A 14,746-nucleotide genomic window follows, 5' to 3' on the forward strand; every position below is an offset into this window, starting at 1 on the left:
ACACGGAAGAAGACTGAAATGCCAGATATGCGAGTGAAGAAGCTACCTGGGACATCTGTCCCAGTTAAAGGTGCCTTCAGCCCGCCGCCACCATCTGACTGCAACCACCTGAGGCCCCAAGAGGAGCCACCTAGCTAAGCCCAGTCCACCACAGGACCATGAAAGAGAATGCTAAATGGTCATCTCAAGCCACTAAGTCTTACGGTGTTTGTTATCCAGCAACAGATAACCAGAACAGGCTGCAGTGGCCTTTTAGAATCTGACACGCCCATTTCTGCACCCCACTCCCACACAACACAAAACCGACACCAGCCAGTCAAACTTTTAGTCCCTTTAATTAGGTGCTCTGAAGAAAGGGGAGAATGACAGGCAGGCGGAGGAGAAGGTGATGGTTCTTGAGCCCCACTTGGCAACAGGTCAGTCCTCATCCTCTGGTAGCTGGATCTTGCTGGGGTCAAAGCAGTTGGATTCCATGATGGGGAGGCCATTGGCCTCTCGGTATTTAACAAGCCTCTCAGCTTCTCGGCGGGCCCACTCCTGCATTCTGGAGGCAGCAGCATGGGGGTGGATGTGAGGGAGCCTCACTGGACACCAATCCCCATTTTAGCTCCCCAATCCCCACTGGCACAAAGAACAGGAGTCTTGGCTCAGCCCCCTTCAATCTCCACCCCCCCCCCCCATTTTACTCTCTCCGACACACCCATGCACCTGTAATCAGGCAGATAAGCTATAAAGGTGCTGCCAAGGACCAAGACGATGGAGAAGCCAAAGAAAAAGACGACCCGCATGTTCCAGAGGTCCACAACAGGGTCCTTGTCATAACCGTGGGAGTCTGGGTTCTGTGGCAAGAAGAGGAAAAGGTCAGTGAGGGCTTCCTGTGGCTCCACAAAACCTTATGCTGGCTCTGCATAAGGTGGTCTCCAATTTCACCTCAGACCCATCTCCCCTCTCTCCTTTAATTCCTCTTTCTAGTCTTAGGAGTTATCAAACTCCTTTCTACCACAGGGCCTTTGCACTTACTGTTCCCTCTGCCTGGAAAGTCTTTCCCCCTGATAGCATCATGGCTAGGTCTGTCTCCTGGCTCAAAATATTGGCTTCATAATCACTTCCCTTAGGAGGCAGTCCCTAGTCACCTTATCCATTACTTGTCTTAAACTATAGGAAATTGCCACTTTTATAGGTTAAAGATGGTTGCATATTGCTAATTTCCTATGGTTTCACCTAAAATTACCCCCTACTCCCCAAGTCACTCCCCATCCACTTATCTAGCTTAACTTTCTTTCTAGCAGTTACCAGTTTACCAAGGTAGCAGCATCTCCCCAGATCCTATCACATTATCTTATTACATACTCAATAGCACTGTTTCCGAATATTTTACATGACTATCGTCTGTGCTCTCCATTACCATACAAGCTCTAGGAGGGCAAGGGCTTTGTCTGATTTCCACACTGCTGAACTCCTAAGGGTCCTGAACCACACCTGGCATACAGCAGGCCCTGGGTCCTTATTTACAGAACGAATGAATAAATGAGTAAGATCCTATATATCCAAGCCAGAGGATAGTACTGATGAAGAACCTACAGTGTGCCATACACAAACTTCACAATGTATCAGGGAGGCAGAAAGTAGCAATAATGATTAACACTTTCTAATGCTGAATACTAGGTTGCAGCTGCTCTTCTGAACATTTTGACTCATTTAATTACATGAGGCAGACGTAGCATTTTACTTTCTATAAGGCGTACTCATACTTTCCCCATTTTACAAAGAGGCACCAAGGAGTTAAGCTACTTGACCAAGGTCACAAAGATGAACAACTATCAGTGCTTGTATTCCAACCCTGGCATTCTGGTTTCAGAGTCTCTGCTATCCCCACAGCAGAGCGGACCCGGTTCCCCCACACGTTCATCTCGGCGAGTTTGGGCAAGTCACCTAACATCTTTATGCTTCAGCGTCCTCATCGGTAGACTAGATATGCTCAGAGTACCAACTTCGAAATGGGGTTGTTTTGAGGATTAGATAACGTACCTAAAATGTTTAGAGCTCTGGCACCGAGCAAGCCCCATAGGGGTGTTTAGTATTACTGTCGTTATGTTATACTGCTTCTAACGTGTTTTGAGCATCGCCCACTTCAGGTTTGATACCCGTCTTCAAAACAAAGCCAATCTTGCTCCCGGCCCTGAACTGAAGATTAGCAGGGGACAAAGAAGGAAATCAAGCTAAGCAAAGTTCCCAAGTCTTCGAGGATCTCACCAGCAGCGCAATTCTCAGCCGCTTAAGAACGTCCTCTACGGCGTCCCGTCCGCCGGTCCCTCCCTGACTGACCCTTCTTGTGTCCCGTTTCCCCTCCCTCTCACCTTCTCGTAGAGGTTTTCGTCCTCCGGATCTGGGTCCTCCTGCCAGCGTACGGTCGGTTCCGGCGTCCGCTTTCCAGCCACAGCCGACGGGGCGATCACGGCCCTGGCCGAGCTGGACTCCCAGCGAACGCGGGCGGCTGGGAGCCCTCGCGTCGCCGCTACTGCCAAAACGCGGCGAGCGCTCCAACCCAACAGTCCGGCCGCCATGACAGGTTGTGCTGCAGGCTCTCAGGGGCGGGGACGGAAATGCCACTGTGCGCAGCTGCAGTTGGCCTGGGCGCGACAATTGTCGCTCCGCCCCCGCCGCACTAAATAGGTCCCGAGCCCGGATTTGGTTTTCAAGTGAGGTGAGGCGCTGAGTAGCCCCTTTTTCCTTCCCTCTGTCATGGCCTCACGGGGGCGACCATTTTCCCAACCTCAGTCAGGCCAAGGAATTTCTGGCTGATAGGTCGGCCCAGTCCCTTGATAAGAAAGCGTTGACATTTGGACGGCCGCAGGTCCCAGCCAATGGCACGGAGATTTCCCTCGTCCTCTGGGGAAAGGGGCGGAGCTTCCGTTTGTCTTTCATCTTCGAAGGAAGCCAAGCTTCTAAAAAGCGGGCCTCGCCGGATTGGCCAATAGCTACTCCTTTTCGCGACTTGCGAGCGTTCGCAGGGAGAGTGGGGAGGTGGCATACGCTTGCCAATCAGAGCCGGCCAGGGCTGGCCGTCGGCGGCCGGCGACCAATAGACGAGGCCGGCCAGAGCGCGCTCCCTTAGTAGGTGGATGGTGGTCGAAGCGCCGGCTCCCTTCTCGTCGTCGCCATTTTGTGCTGGTGACTGCGGCCGGCCGGGAGTAGGCGGCAGTGGGTTTCCTGGGGAGGGTAGCGCGCTTGGCGCTTCTCCCCTCCCCGCTCCTCCGCCCTTCTGCCTCCGGCCTCGGACTGGGCGGTGGTGCGGGCCGGCTCCGGCTGAGCTGGGAGAGTTGGAGGAGGTGGCGGCGCGCCGAGGTGATGTCCGGGAGCCCTCCCTTGACAGCCCGGGCCGAGAAGGTGAGCGTCGTCGCTGGTCGTGGGGGCGGAGGTAAGGGACCGGGGGCGGGCGGGTGCGGAGAGGAGGCGCGAGGGCGAACTATGGGACGTGGGCCTGGGCTACGCGCGGAACCGAGGCGTGCGTGCATGGCCTGAGCCTGGGAGGGGGGTGTCTCCCCCCCCACACACACACACACTGCTTTTGAGAGCCGAGGCGCGTGCGCGATTGGGGCACAGAATGGGTGCACGCGGGTTGGGGGAAGGGAGGGACCGATGGGAGTGGGTTTCCGTGGTATCTGCGACACCGAACTTTATCTGTGGAGGGGCCGAGGTCTTTATCCATAGGGGAGGGGGTGTGCTGTCTGTTCCGTGTGACTTGGGTACTTACCGGTCCGTGGGGAAGCATTCTGTGGCTCCGGTCCTTATTCTTGGGTGGGGGAGGAGGGAAAAAAGTCTATGACTCTGGTCTTTATCCTTGCAGTCTGTGCTGTAACTCAGGTCCTTATCCATGGGGAGGGGTCCTTATCCTTGGGGAGTTCTTCTTGGGACTGGCCCTAATCAACCCACTTGCTAGGCGGGGAGGGAGCGCAAGGAATGTGTGCATGACTTACTGCCCCTTCTTTGGGGAGGAGTTCGAATCCGTGACTCTGGCGCTCATCCTTTGATGGGCCTCAGTGTGTGATTATGGCCTGTATTTATTGTGGGTTCCTGTCTTGTGATTTGGGCCCATAGTTATTCGGGGCGCGTGTCTGTGACTTTGGTCCCTATCTGTTGTGGATACCGGTGTGTGACTCCGACCTCTTTGCCAGAGTCTGCTGAGGGTTTTGTATCTGGCTCTCATCCACTGGGGCCCCTGGTTGTGATTCTAACTCTTATCCATCTGGGAGCAGGCAGCCCTGGTTCCCTGTGGCTTAAGGAGGAAGAGAAAATTGGTTGTGTGTATACATGGGCAAAAGGTGTGGTGGCTAGCTACTGTTGGGCAGGTGTTGTTGCTGCCTAGCTTTGCCCGATTCCTGCTGAGAGGGTGGGCCTGAAGATTCTGGGTTACTTCTTGGTGACCCCTGGCCAGGTCACGTGGCTCTGGGGACTCACTTAGTTCTCATGGCAGCCCTGAAGGCTGGATGAAGTGACTAACCCTTCCATCCCAGCAGAACAGCACAGTGGTTGGGAACAGCCTCAAAAGGGCTCGTTTTGCCTTTGAATGAGTTGGACCCAGAGCCCTGGGGAGAGAACCACCTTGGGACCTGGCTGTGCAGAAGAGAGAGGGCTCGAGGCTGAGCCAGTTGCGGAGTGAGGGCCAAAGCTGTGTTGGCCCGGAGCCCAGGGAGGCGTCAACTGTCTCACTGCCAAGTTAGCCCCTTTACCCTCTAGGCCTTTTGTGGTCTCCTGCTGTCTTGTAGGGGGCAGCCAGTGTCTTTGTTACAAGGATGAAATGGCACCTGGGGCCCTGTGGAAGGAGCCTGGTGGATGCCTACAACTCCTGTTGTGAAGTCTTACCTCGGTGCCTAATGTGCCTGATCTTGACAAATCGTCCAACGCCGAGAGCCCTCTGGGCAGGTAGCTCCAGGCTCAGACTTGTCTACCAGTCTCAGGTGGCAGAGCCCTGATCACAGAGTAGGTGGCACCACCAGGGCTCTCTGCAGGATGCTCCCTCTCTGCTAAAGGCCTTGCTGTTTCTGTTTTATTTAAGTGAGCTCTGCGCCCAGTGTGGGGCTTGAACCTATGACCTGAGATCCAGAGTTGCACGTTCTACTGACTGAGCCATCCAGGTGCCCCTGGCCTTGCTATTTTAGGGCTGTGGGCTATAGCCTCATGTTTGGGGGGAAAGGAAGGAGCAGACCAGGTAGGGGCTGCTTTCCCACTCTGGTCCACAGGAGTACCAGGAAGTTGGGAAATAATGTCCCAACTGTCTGCTGGGCTAAGCGACAGCAGAGAGCCTTGACAACAAGGGTTTCTCAAGGAGGCCCCAACTGCCTTGACCCCTTTCTTCCTTCTACTCTCCCCAGAGTCCCTGCAGGAGGCATCACCCAGGCTGGCAGATCATGGTGGCAGCAGCGGGGGTGGCTGGGAAGTGAAACGGAGCCAGCGGCTGAGGAGGGGCCCCAGCAGCCCCCGCAGGCCCTATCAGGACATGGAGTATGAAAGACGGTGAGTTACCCACTCCCACCCCTGTCAAGCATCCTTGGCTTATCCCCGTGTAAGAGTTGGTCCAGGAAGGTGCTAGGAGGGGACTTCCGGGCTGGGGAAACAGTGCAGCAGATGACTGGTTTCTTTTCAGACATTTATTTGGCACCTGTTGTGAGCCAGGACCTGTGCTAGGCTCTGGCAGTGCAGTGGCGAGTGAGACAGATAAGACTGCAGCCTTCTTCCTCAGGGTCTCACAAGGGAGACCACACAGTTTACAGGTGATTAAGAAACAGCTTGATAGGTGCCATGGTGGATTGTGGAGTTGGGAAAGGATCAAGAGAAAGGGAGGAATAGAAGCCGAGGCCCAGGTTCCCAGTTGGGGTGACTAAGATATTCGCCAAGGTGTGGACAGCCACTGTGGGAGGAGAGGCAGAGGTGGGTGGCGGGTGGGTGGTGGGTTGTAAGTGCCTGTGGATTCTCAGGGGAGAGGTGTGGGCTGTAGCTTTGGGTTGGAGGGATGGATGGGAGTGGTGCCTTAAGAGTCAGGCATTTGTGCAGACAAATATGGGGCAAGCCAGGTCAGATAATGGGAGACTTCAGGGACAGGGTGGGCTGAAGCTGGCGGGATACTCGTCTTGGAATGGGATACTCTCATATGGTTATTTTTATTTTATTTTTTTTCCCGTGTGGTTATTTTTAAACTGGTACGAACAGGAAACAGTCGGGACACTTGGTAAAATACAGAGATCCTGGGCCAATCCTCAGCATGCTGGTGGATCACTCCAGTTGATTTCTCATGCAGATCATCTATTCCTGACATATTAAGAGTACATAGGAAAGTAGACCTAATCCTCCCAGAAAGCCTCTCTTAAGAGTCAGTAGATTTATAAAAAGTCATAGAGGAAATACTTTTTTAAAAAATGTCTTTAAAAGGGTTTCTTCTTCCACCACCGCCTTTAAAAATTTTTTCTGAAAAGCGAGCCCAAGTTTTGAGATGTGGTCATCATCTAGTGTTATTCAGTCTTCTTATTAAAAAAAAAAGTCTTTTGAAAGCATTCAGGTTTTGGGTGGTATTCTCTGGAAATGCTTCATGGCAGTTTCTGAGTTTGAGTAGGTGACATACTTCTTTCAGACTTTATAACCAAATAAAGCCACGGTCTTTCTTTTGGCTTTCAAGTGCAGAGGTTGGAGTTAAATCCATACCTTTTCACTTCAGAGTGGGTTTCTATCATAGGTCACTACAGGGCCTTCTCTTGCCATATTTGTTTTTTTCCTTCTCATTTCCAATTCTAGTAGCTGTAGGCAGCTGCTCTGTCCTGTTTGAAATGTAGCCTTCTAAAATATGTAGCATTGTTTTGAGTGTCTGTGTTCTTAGTTTATACAATTGGCAGAGTGCTACAGTTTACTTTTTCTTTCCTGAACTTTGTGTGACTCAGCACTGCATTTTTAAGATCTGTACCCCTTTGCCAGGTGTATATTAACGCTTTGCTTCTAATTGGTCCCAAGGATGCTATGGTATGTGCCTGTTGCCTTTTCCTTAATGATTCCCTCAAGGATGGGTACCTGTAAAATTCATCACTTTTTTGTCTGGTAGTCTCTCCTTTCAGAAACTTCTCTGCTCCTGCATCTGGATCACAAAAGTTGTTTTCACTCCATAGTTTTCCCTTTCATATTCAGATCTTTAATAACATCTAACAGTTTTTTTGAATATGGTATAAGGTAGGTTTTTCGTATATGGTATAAGGTAGGTTCTGGTTTTGTGTTCCTCCATATAGTGGGCAGTTTTCCCAGTACATTTTAAATAGTCCATTCTTTCTTTATTGATTGTAGTACGTCATCTCATTTCAAGTTCCTTCATGTATGAGGATCTGTCTTGAGTAATCTGATTTGTTTCATTGGTCTGTTTGCTTAATTCTTATGCCAGAACCTTACTGGGTTTGTTATTATGGCTTTATAGAATTCTTAGCTCCCACTTTACTCTCTTATTAATCAAAGTTGATTTTAGCCGTTTGTGGGACTTATATAAAAAAATGTATCAAGTTGGGACACCTGGGTGGCTCAGTTGGTAAAGCCACTGCTTTCAGCTCAGGTCATGATCCCAGAGTCCTGGGATCAAGTCTGGCATCGGGCTCCTTGCTCGGCAGGAGCCTGCTTGCTTCTCTCTCCGCCTCTGCCTGCCGCTCTGCCTGTTTGTGCACGTGTGCGCGTGCGCGCGCTCTCTCTCTCTCTCTCTCTCTGAAAAATAAATAAATAAAATCTTTTTTTTTTAAAGATTTTATTTATTTATTTGACAGAGAGAAATCACAAGTAGACGGAGAGGCAGGCAGAGAGAGAGAGAGGGAAGCAGGCTCCCTGCTGAGCAGAGAGCCCGATGCGGGACTCGATCCCAGGACCCTGAGATCATGACCTGAGCCGAAGGCAGCGGCTTAACCCACTGAGCCACCCAGGCGCCCTAAATAAAATCTTTTTTAAAAATGTATCAAGTCCCTCAAAAACATTCAAGAATTTTGATTAAGATTGCATCAAATTTATATACTAATTTGGGGAGAATTGTTATCTTTGTTAAGTAGTGATCTCATCCAGGACCTGTATAGAGAATATTTTAAAATTCGTTTAAAGGACATACAAGGGGTGCCTGGGTGGCTCAGTCAGTTAAGCATCTGCCTTCGGCTCAGGTAATGATCTTGGGGTCCTGGGATCAAGCCCCACGTCAGGCTCCCTGCTCACCGGGGAGTCTGCTTTTCCCTCTCCCTCTGCCTCTCCCTGCCCAGGCTCATGCTTTCTCTCAGTCTCTCAGATAGATAAATAATCTTTTAAAAAATTAATTAATTAATTAAAATAAGGAACCTACAAATCTATGGGGCATCTGGGCAGCTCAGTCAGTTAAGTGTCTGACTCTTTTTTTTTTTTTAATTTATTTAACAGACAGAGATCACAAGTAGGCGGAGAGGCAGGCAGAGAGAGAGGGGGAAGCAGGCTCCCTGCTCAGCAGAGAGCCTGATGCGGGGCTCGATCCCAGGACTCTGGGACCATGACCCGAGCCGAAGGCAGAGGCTCAACCCACTGAGCTACCCAGGCGCCCCAGTGTCTGACTCTTGATCTCAGCTCACATCTTGATCTCTGGGTGGTAAGTTCAAAGCCCCACATTAGGCTCAGCGCTGGGCATGGAGCTTACTTAAAAATGAGTGAATGACATTCAGATCTGAATAAATGAAAATACAAGTCTTGTGTAATTCCTAGGTGCTTCAATAGTTTTCATTGACATCTTTGTATCTTTTATATTTTCCAAGCTTATGTTTCCTGGGGTAGAGGAAAGCTATTGATTTTTTTTTCTAAGTTATCTTACCCCTGCTGTACTCTCTTATTATTTCTGATTATTCATTGTTGATTCTGATGGTCTTTCTGAGTAATTGGTCATGCTAGGTGCAAATCAGTTCTGTCACTTACTTCTTTTTCCTCGCTTAAAATGTTGTCTAGGACTTTAGTACCATATAGTGTCAGTGATGCCGAGTGCACAAAATAAGACTCATTTTGGCAGGTTGTAACAGAAAATCTGAAGAATAATGGCTTAAACAGTGTATTTTATTTTTTTTTCTCATAAAGGACATCTGCAGATAGATGAGACATTTCTGTCTCATAAAAGGCACCTGCAAGACATCAACAGTCAGTCCCAGCCTGATAGGCAGCCCCATCTGCTTAGCCATCAAATTGGATGTGTGCTGTTAGGCTGTTAGAATGTAGCCTTTCATAAACCAAGAAAATTCTCTCATCTTAAGTTTGTCAAGATTGATCAGAAATGAGAATCGGGGCACCTAGGTGGCTCAGTCAGTTAAGCATCTGACTCTTGATTTTGGCTGAGGTCATGATCTCAGGGTCCTGGGATCAAGTCCCACTGCACTGAGTGTAGAGTCTGATTGAGATTCTCTCTCTCCCTCTCCCCCCTTATGCTCTTTCGATCTCTCAAATAAATAAATTAATAAATCTTTAAAAACATAATTAGGGGTGCCTGGGTGGCTCAGTCAGTTAAACATCTGCCTTCGGCTCAGGTCATGATCCCAGAGTCCTGGGATCGAGCCTTGCATTGGGCTCCCTGCTCAGCAGAGAGGCTGGTTCTCCCTCCCCCTTTGCCTGCGACTCCCCCTGCTTATGCTCACTCTCTGTCTGTCACATAAATAAGTAAAATCTTAAAAAAAGTAATCAGTGTTGGGTTTGAAGAACATTAAAAAAAAGAAATGAGACTCAAACTTCATAATTACATGCTTTTTTTCTCCTTTTGTCCATCAGTTTCACAAATCACATTAAATCATATCCTTGCCTTCCTTGATCATGGTATGTATGTGTATGTTTATAACTTCTTATTTTGAAAAACATTTCCAGTTTTCAAAAAAGTTGCAAGTGTGTAAACTCCTGTGTATCTTCTCTCCAGAACCACTAATTGTAAACATTTTGCCACATTTATTTTACCTACCTACATGCCTCAGCATCCCCTCCCTCCCATTCTCTCTCTTTCTCTGTAAAGATACAGGTGTATATATCTATGCATCTATATATAGGCAAGTTTTTTTCTTCTGTATCATTTAAGCTAGTGACTGGCATGACCCTTAAGCATGACAGAATGTATGTCCTAAGAACAAGGACTTTCTCTTTTGTAACCACAGTACAGTTTTGACTATCAGGAAGTTGAACATTGTTACAGTACTTTTATCTTCTAAAAAGTCTGTTCGGATGTCATCCCTTGTCGTTTATGGCACTGGTTCCCTAATCTAGGATTCTGTCCAAGATCACACACTACACTGCATGGAGCTACTTTGTATTCTTGGTTCCATTTACTCAGGAACAGTTACTAAATCTTTCTTTTTCTTCCATGGCCTTGATATATTTTAAGAGCACAGGTCCTTGGCTTTGTAGATGCTTCTGAATTTGAGCTTTTCTGACATTTATTCATGAATTGTTGGCAGAAAAATTATTTAGTATGTACGTTTTTAAGCTACTGTTAGGTTTGATTAGGTACTGTATTATTTAGGATATTTGCGTCTGTGTCTATCAGTAAAGTGGTCTTAACGGTTTTCCTCTTCTAGTATCCATCTGACACTGAGTCACCATAGCCTCATAGAATGATTTGGGCAGCTTTTGCCATTCCTCTCTTTATCGGAGAAACTTGAATAAAAATTATCTGTCCCTTGAAAGCTTGTTAAAACTGAGCTTTAAAGGGCCCTGGGTTTTTAATGATCATTTTGTGTAGTTCTGCCAATTTTGGCAATTTATGTTTTCCAGAAATACATTATTTTGCGGAGGCCCTCACATATTAGGATTCAGCCCAGCTTTGTGGAAATGTATTATGAACAGGGTCTGTCTTTGGAAGGTGTTTTGTCAAAGTGCTCTGTGGCCAATGAAAAGTATCCTTTACTGTCCAAATCTGTTCTCTTCCCAAGTTTAGATAGCAAGAGTTCAGTATGCAGATTTACTTGGTTTAGGGGCACCTGGGCGGCTTGGTTATGTGGCCAACTCTTGGTTTCTGCTCAGGTCATGATCTTAGGGTCCTGGGATTGAGCTCTTCCTCAGGCTCCATGCCCAGTGGGAAGTCTGCTTGAGGATTCTCTCTCTCCCTCTCCCTCTGCTCCTTCCCCCTGCTCACATGTGCGCTTGCTCACTCGCTCTATCCCTCTAAAGTAAATAAATCTTAAAAAGTTACTTGGTTTAGATGGTGAGTATCAGAGTTCAGGGTTTCATCTGAACATTTATTCAACTCTATTTGGTTCTTAAATTCTGGGGACTAGAGTTCAACTATTGAGGAGTAACTGTGGTAAGCAAACACACATTTCTCATATCAGAAACCTTAAGGGGTGCCTGAGTGGCTCAGTCGGTTAAGCATCTGACTATTTCAGCTCAGATTGTGATCTCAGGATCGTGAGATCGAGGTCTATGTCAGGTTCTGCATCACTCATGGAGCCCACTTGAGTTTCTTTCTCTTCCTCCCCACTCCACACCTCCCCTTCTCTAACAAACAAACAAACAAACAAAACCCTTAAAATACATCACTCATACCAGCCTCTTCTTGTCTAGGCATTTATCATAAAGAAATAATTTGGATTCCAAGCTAAGCTCACAAGGACAGGGACCTCATTTTATTGATAGCAGTATCCCCAGCACCTAGAATAGTGCTTGATACATGGCAAATGTTACATTAATATTTGTTGAGTGAAAGAAATAAGTGAACAATTATGAAAATTTGGAAACCAACCAGATGCCTGGGAACATTTTATTTTCCCCATTTGTTAATTATCTTGGAGCTTTATAGTGTTTTTCCAATATTTTATTATGAAATTTCAAACATACAGCAAAGTTTAAAGAATTTTATAGTGAATACCTCTATACTCATCTGCTGGATTCTACAGTAACATTTTACCATGCTTGCGTTATGACACGTTTATTTGTTTATGGTATTTTTAACCCATTTTCAAGTTTTTACAAAGCTAGATTTATCAATTTTTTTTAATGACTTCAGAGTTCATCTTGTTTAGAAAGGCCTTTCCCCATTCTTGGGGTGATTCATTTTTTTTTCTTGTTTTCTTTCTATTGTCTTTATGGTTTCTATTCAGGGATTTAAATTTTTGATTCATCTAGAATTTACTTGGTATAAGAAGTGAAGTAGATAAAAAACTTCTATTTTCTTAAACTTTTTCTGTGAAGGACCAGATAGTAAATATTTTTGGCATTGCAGACCATGCCATCTCTATCACAACTACTCGGCTAAAAGCAGCCCCAAACAATATATAAATGAATGGGTATAGCTGTGTTGAAGAAAACTTCATTTAGGTAATTGGATTGGGTCCACTGGCTGTAGTTTGCTGATGTCTGGGCCAGACCATTATTGCAACTGGTGTTTATTGACTAATCCATTTTCCCCCTGTTCATTTTGAGTTGCAGCCTCTGGGTTACTCTATATTTCCATGTGTGTTACTGTGTAGCATGGACTCTGTTCAGTTTCACTGATCTGTGCATTTATGTTTCAGTTGTTCCACCTTTAACACCTTTAATATTTGGTGAAGCTCTTCTCCCCCTTCTTAGTGTTTTTTTTTTAAACAGAATTTTCCTGACTCTTCTAAATTGTTTCTTATCATTTGCTATTATAAACAGTGCTGTTGAATGATGTTTTTGTATGTGTGCAAGTATATTAAGTTTCCAGGGAAATTGGGGGTCAGGGTAGATATTTAATTTTACTGGCTATTGCCAAATTCCCCTCCACAAGAGACTGTTCCAATTTCCTACCAAGAGTACGAGAGTGCCTGTTTCCTATACGGCCTTACCAACAGTGTCTTGTGAAACATTTGGACTTTTATGGATCTGTTGCATTAGAAATGTTCTATCACAAATCTTCCCTACAGAAGAATTCTAAATAATATATGTAGATACTCCACATTATAGGAGGTTAGAGCTTAATTCTCCTCTTGAGTATGGGCTAATCTAGTGACTTGTTTCTAAAGAACAGAGTATAGAAAGGGGGAAAGAGAAACTATAGTGGAGGAACGTGGCAGACCCCACCACAACCACAAGGTCAAGTCAGCATTGGCAGTGATAACTCACATTGATATCATGGTCCCCCTTATATGATGCAATCAGTAGGTCAGGTCACCTCTCTTGTATCCCCCCCCCCAAAAAAACCCCATAACCTCTGTAACCTCAAGTCTAATCACAAAAACACAATGGACAAACCCAAGTTGAGGTAAGTTCTGCAGAATGGCTGACCAATACTCTTGAAAACTGTGAAAGTCATTAAAAAAAAAAAAGAAAGACAAGACTAAGAAATCTTCACTGGCCAGAGGAGACTAAGGGTGCATGATGACTAAAAGCAATGTGGCATCCTGAGTTCAGTCCTGGAACAGAAAATGTTGGTTGTTAGTAGTACTGGGAAGACAGGTGAAATCTTAATAAAGTCTAGTTTTGACAAATGTACCATGGTTACATTTGTCCCCTGTTAACATTAGGGGAATCTGGGTGAAGGATATACAAGGATTATGTTATCCTTGAACTTTTCTATAAATCTAAAATTATTTCAAGGGACACCTGGGTGGCTCAGTGGTTAAACCTCTGCCTTGGGCTCAGGTCATGATCCCAGGGTCCTGGGATTGAGCCCCACATCAGGTTCTCTGCTGAACAGAGAGCCTGCTTCCCCCTTTCTCTCTCTCTGCCTACTTGTGACCACTTTATTTATTTAATAAATACATTAAATTTAAAAAAATAAAAATAAAATTATTTCAAAACAAGTTTGACTTCATCAAGATTAGGAACTTAAGTCCATCAAAGGACATGGTCCAAGAGAGTGAAAAGACAACCCACAGAATGGGAAAAGATATTTGCATATCCTGTATCTAATAAGGGATTAACACCAGAATGGAAAAAGAACTATAGCCCCACAGGAGAACCCAATTCAGAAATGGGCAAAAGGAGGTGCCTGGATGGCTCAGTGGGTTAAGCCTCTGCCTTTGGCTCTGGTCATGATCTCAGGGTCCTGGGATCGAGCCCCACATTGGGATCTCTGCTCAGTGGGGAGCCTGCTTCCCCCCTCTCTCTCCCTGCCTCCCTGCCTACTTGTGATCTTTCTCTCTCTCTCTCTGTCAAATAAATAAATCAAATTTAATTTTAAAATCTTAAAAAAAAGAGAAAGAAATGGGCAAAAGGCTTGAATAGACATTCCTCCGGAAAAGACACACAAGTGGCCAGTAAGCCCAGGAAGAGATGCGGGATGACGGGTGTCGGTGAGGATGTGGGGACACTGGAACCTTGGCGCATTGCCAGGGGATGTAAGTGGTACAGCTGCTGTGGGACACCGGCCAGAGACTGCAAAATGTTATGTCTACACCTGCCATGGGGTCCAGCAGTTTCATTCCTGGGTACCTACCCGAAGGAACTGAAAGCAGCGAGTCAAACACATATTTGTACACCAGTGTTCACAGCAGCATTAGTCCCAGCCCCTGAAACAACCAGCAAGTGGAAGCAGCGCAAGTGTCCATCAGCAGGCACGTGGCCAAACAGCGTGGTGTGTGCGTGGTGTGTGCCATACCTACATATGTGTGCGGCCACAGAACAGGATGTTCTGATGCACACTGCAATGAGGAGGGACCTTGACAACGTGATGCTAAGTGAAAGAAGCCAGACACAAAGGAACAAACATGTAATTCCCCTTAAACGAGGTACCTAGAACAGGCATCTTCATAGGGTCTGAAAGTAGAGTGGGTGGGGTGGGTAGGAAGTT

At 46.5% G+C, this 14,746-nt stretch overlaps 2 protein-coding genes across 7 annotated transcripts in view; one reads left to right on the forward strand and one right to left on the reverse strand.

The window, feature by feature from the left end:
* Positions 1 to 316: 316 nt before the first annotated feature.
* NDUFB11 (NADH:ubiquinone oxidoreductase subunit B11) lies at positions 317 to 2,786 on the reverse strand. The gene is made up of 3 exons (XM_032329878.1): positions 2,358 to 2,786; positions 709 to 839; positions 317 to 544 (listed from the first exon to the last, which is right to left on the reverse strand). Exons 1-3 carry the CDS (start codon positions 2,562 to 2,564, stop codon positions 418 to 420), a joined length of 465 nt encoding a protein of 154 aa, XP_032185769.1. The 5' UTR covers positions 2,565 to 2,786; the 3' UTR covers positions 317 to 417.
* Positions 2,787 to 2,996: 210 nt separating this feature from the next.
* Positions 2,997 to 14,746, forward strand: part of RBM10 (RNA binding motif protein 10) — a 29,359-nt gene continuing 17,609 nt past the window's right edge. For 2 of the 6 annotated variants that reach the window (XM_032329869.1, XM_032329870.1), the window contains exons 1-2: positions 2,998 to 3,387; positions 5,373 to 5,514. In XM_032329869.1, coding sequence (XP_032185760.1) covers positions 3,123 to 3,387; positions 5,373 to 5,514 — 407 coding nt within the window. In that variant the 5' untranslated portion in view covers positions 2,998 to 3,122. Of the gene's footprint in view, positions 3,419 to 5,372; positions 5,515 to 14,746 lie in introns of all 6 variants that reach the window. The other 4 variants (XM_032329873.1, XM_032329874.1, XM_032329871.1 and 1 more) reach the window with 3 other exon arrangements.

This window comes from Mustela erminea, chromosome X, assembly GCF_009829155.1.
Source record: "Mustela erminea isolate mMusErm1 chromosome X, mMusErm1.Pri, whole genome shotgun sequence".
Classification (NCBI taxonomy): Eukaryota; Metazoa; Chordata; class Mammalia; order Carnivora; family Mustelidae; genus Mustela; species Mustela erminea.

Bases quoted from the DNA above. Each gene is read 5' to 3' on its own strand.
- NDUFB11 (XM_032329878.1), bottom strand. From the start codon at position 2,564: ATGGCGGCCGGACTGTTGGGTTGGAGCGCTCGCCGCGTTTTGGCAGTA. The intron at 840-2,357 runs GTGAGAGGGAGG...TTCTTGCCACAG, and splicing joins ACGAAAACCTCTACGAGAAG to AACCCAGACTCCCACGGTTA. The intron at 545-708 runs GTGCATGGGTGT...TGCTGCCTCCAG, and splicing joins GCTTATCTGCCTGATTACAG to AATGCAGGAGTGGGCCCGCC.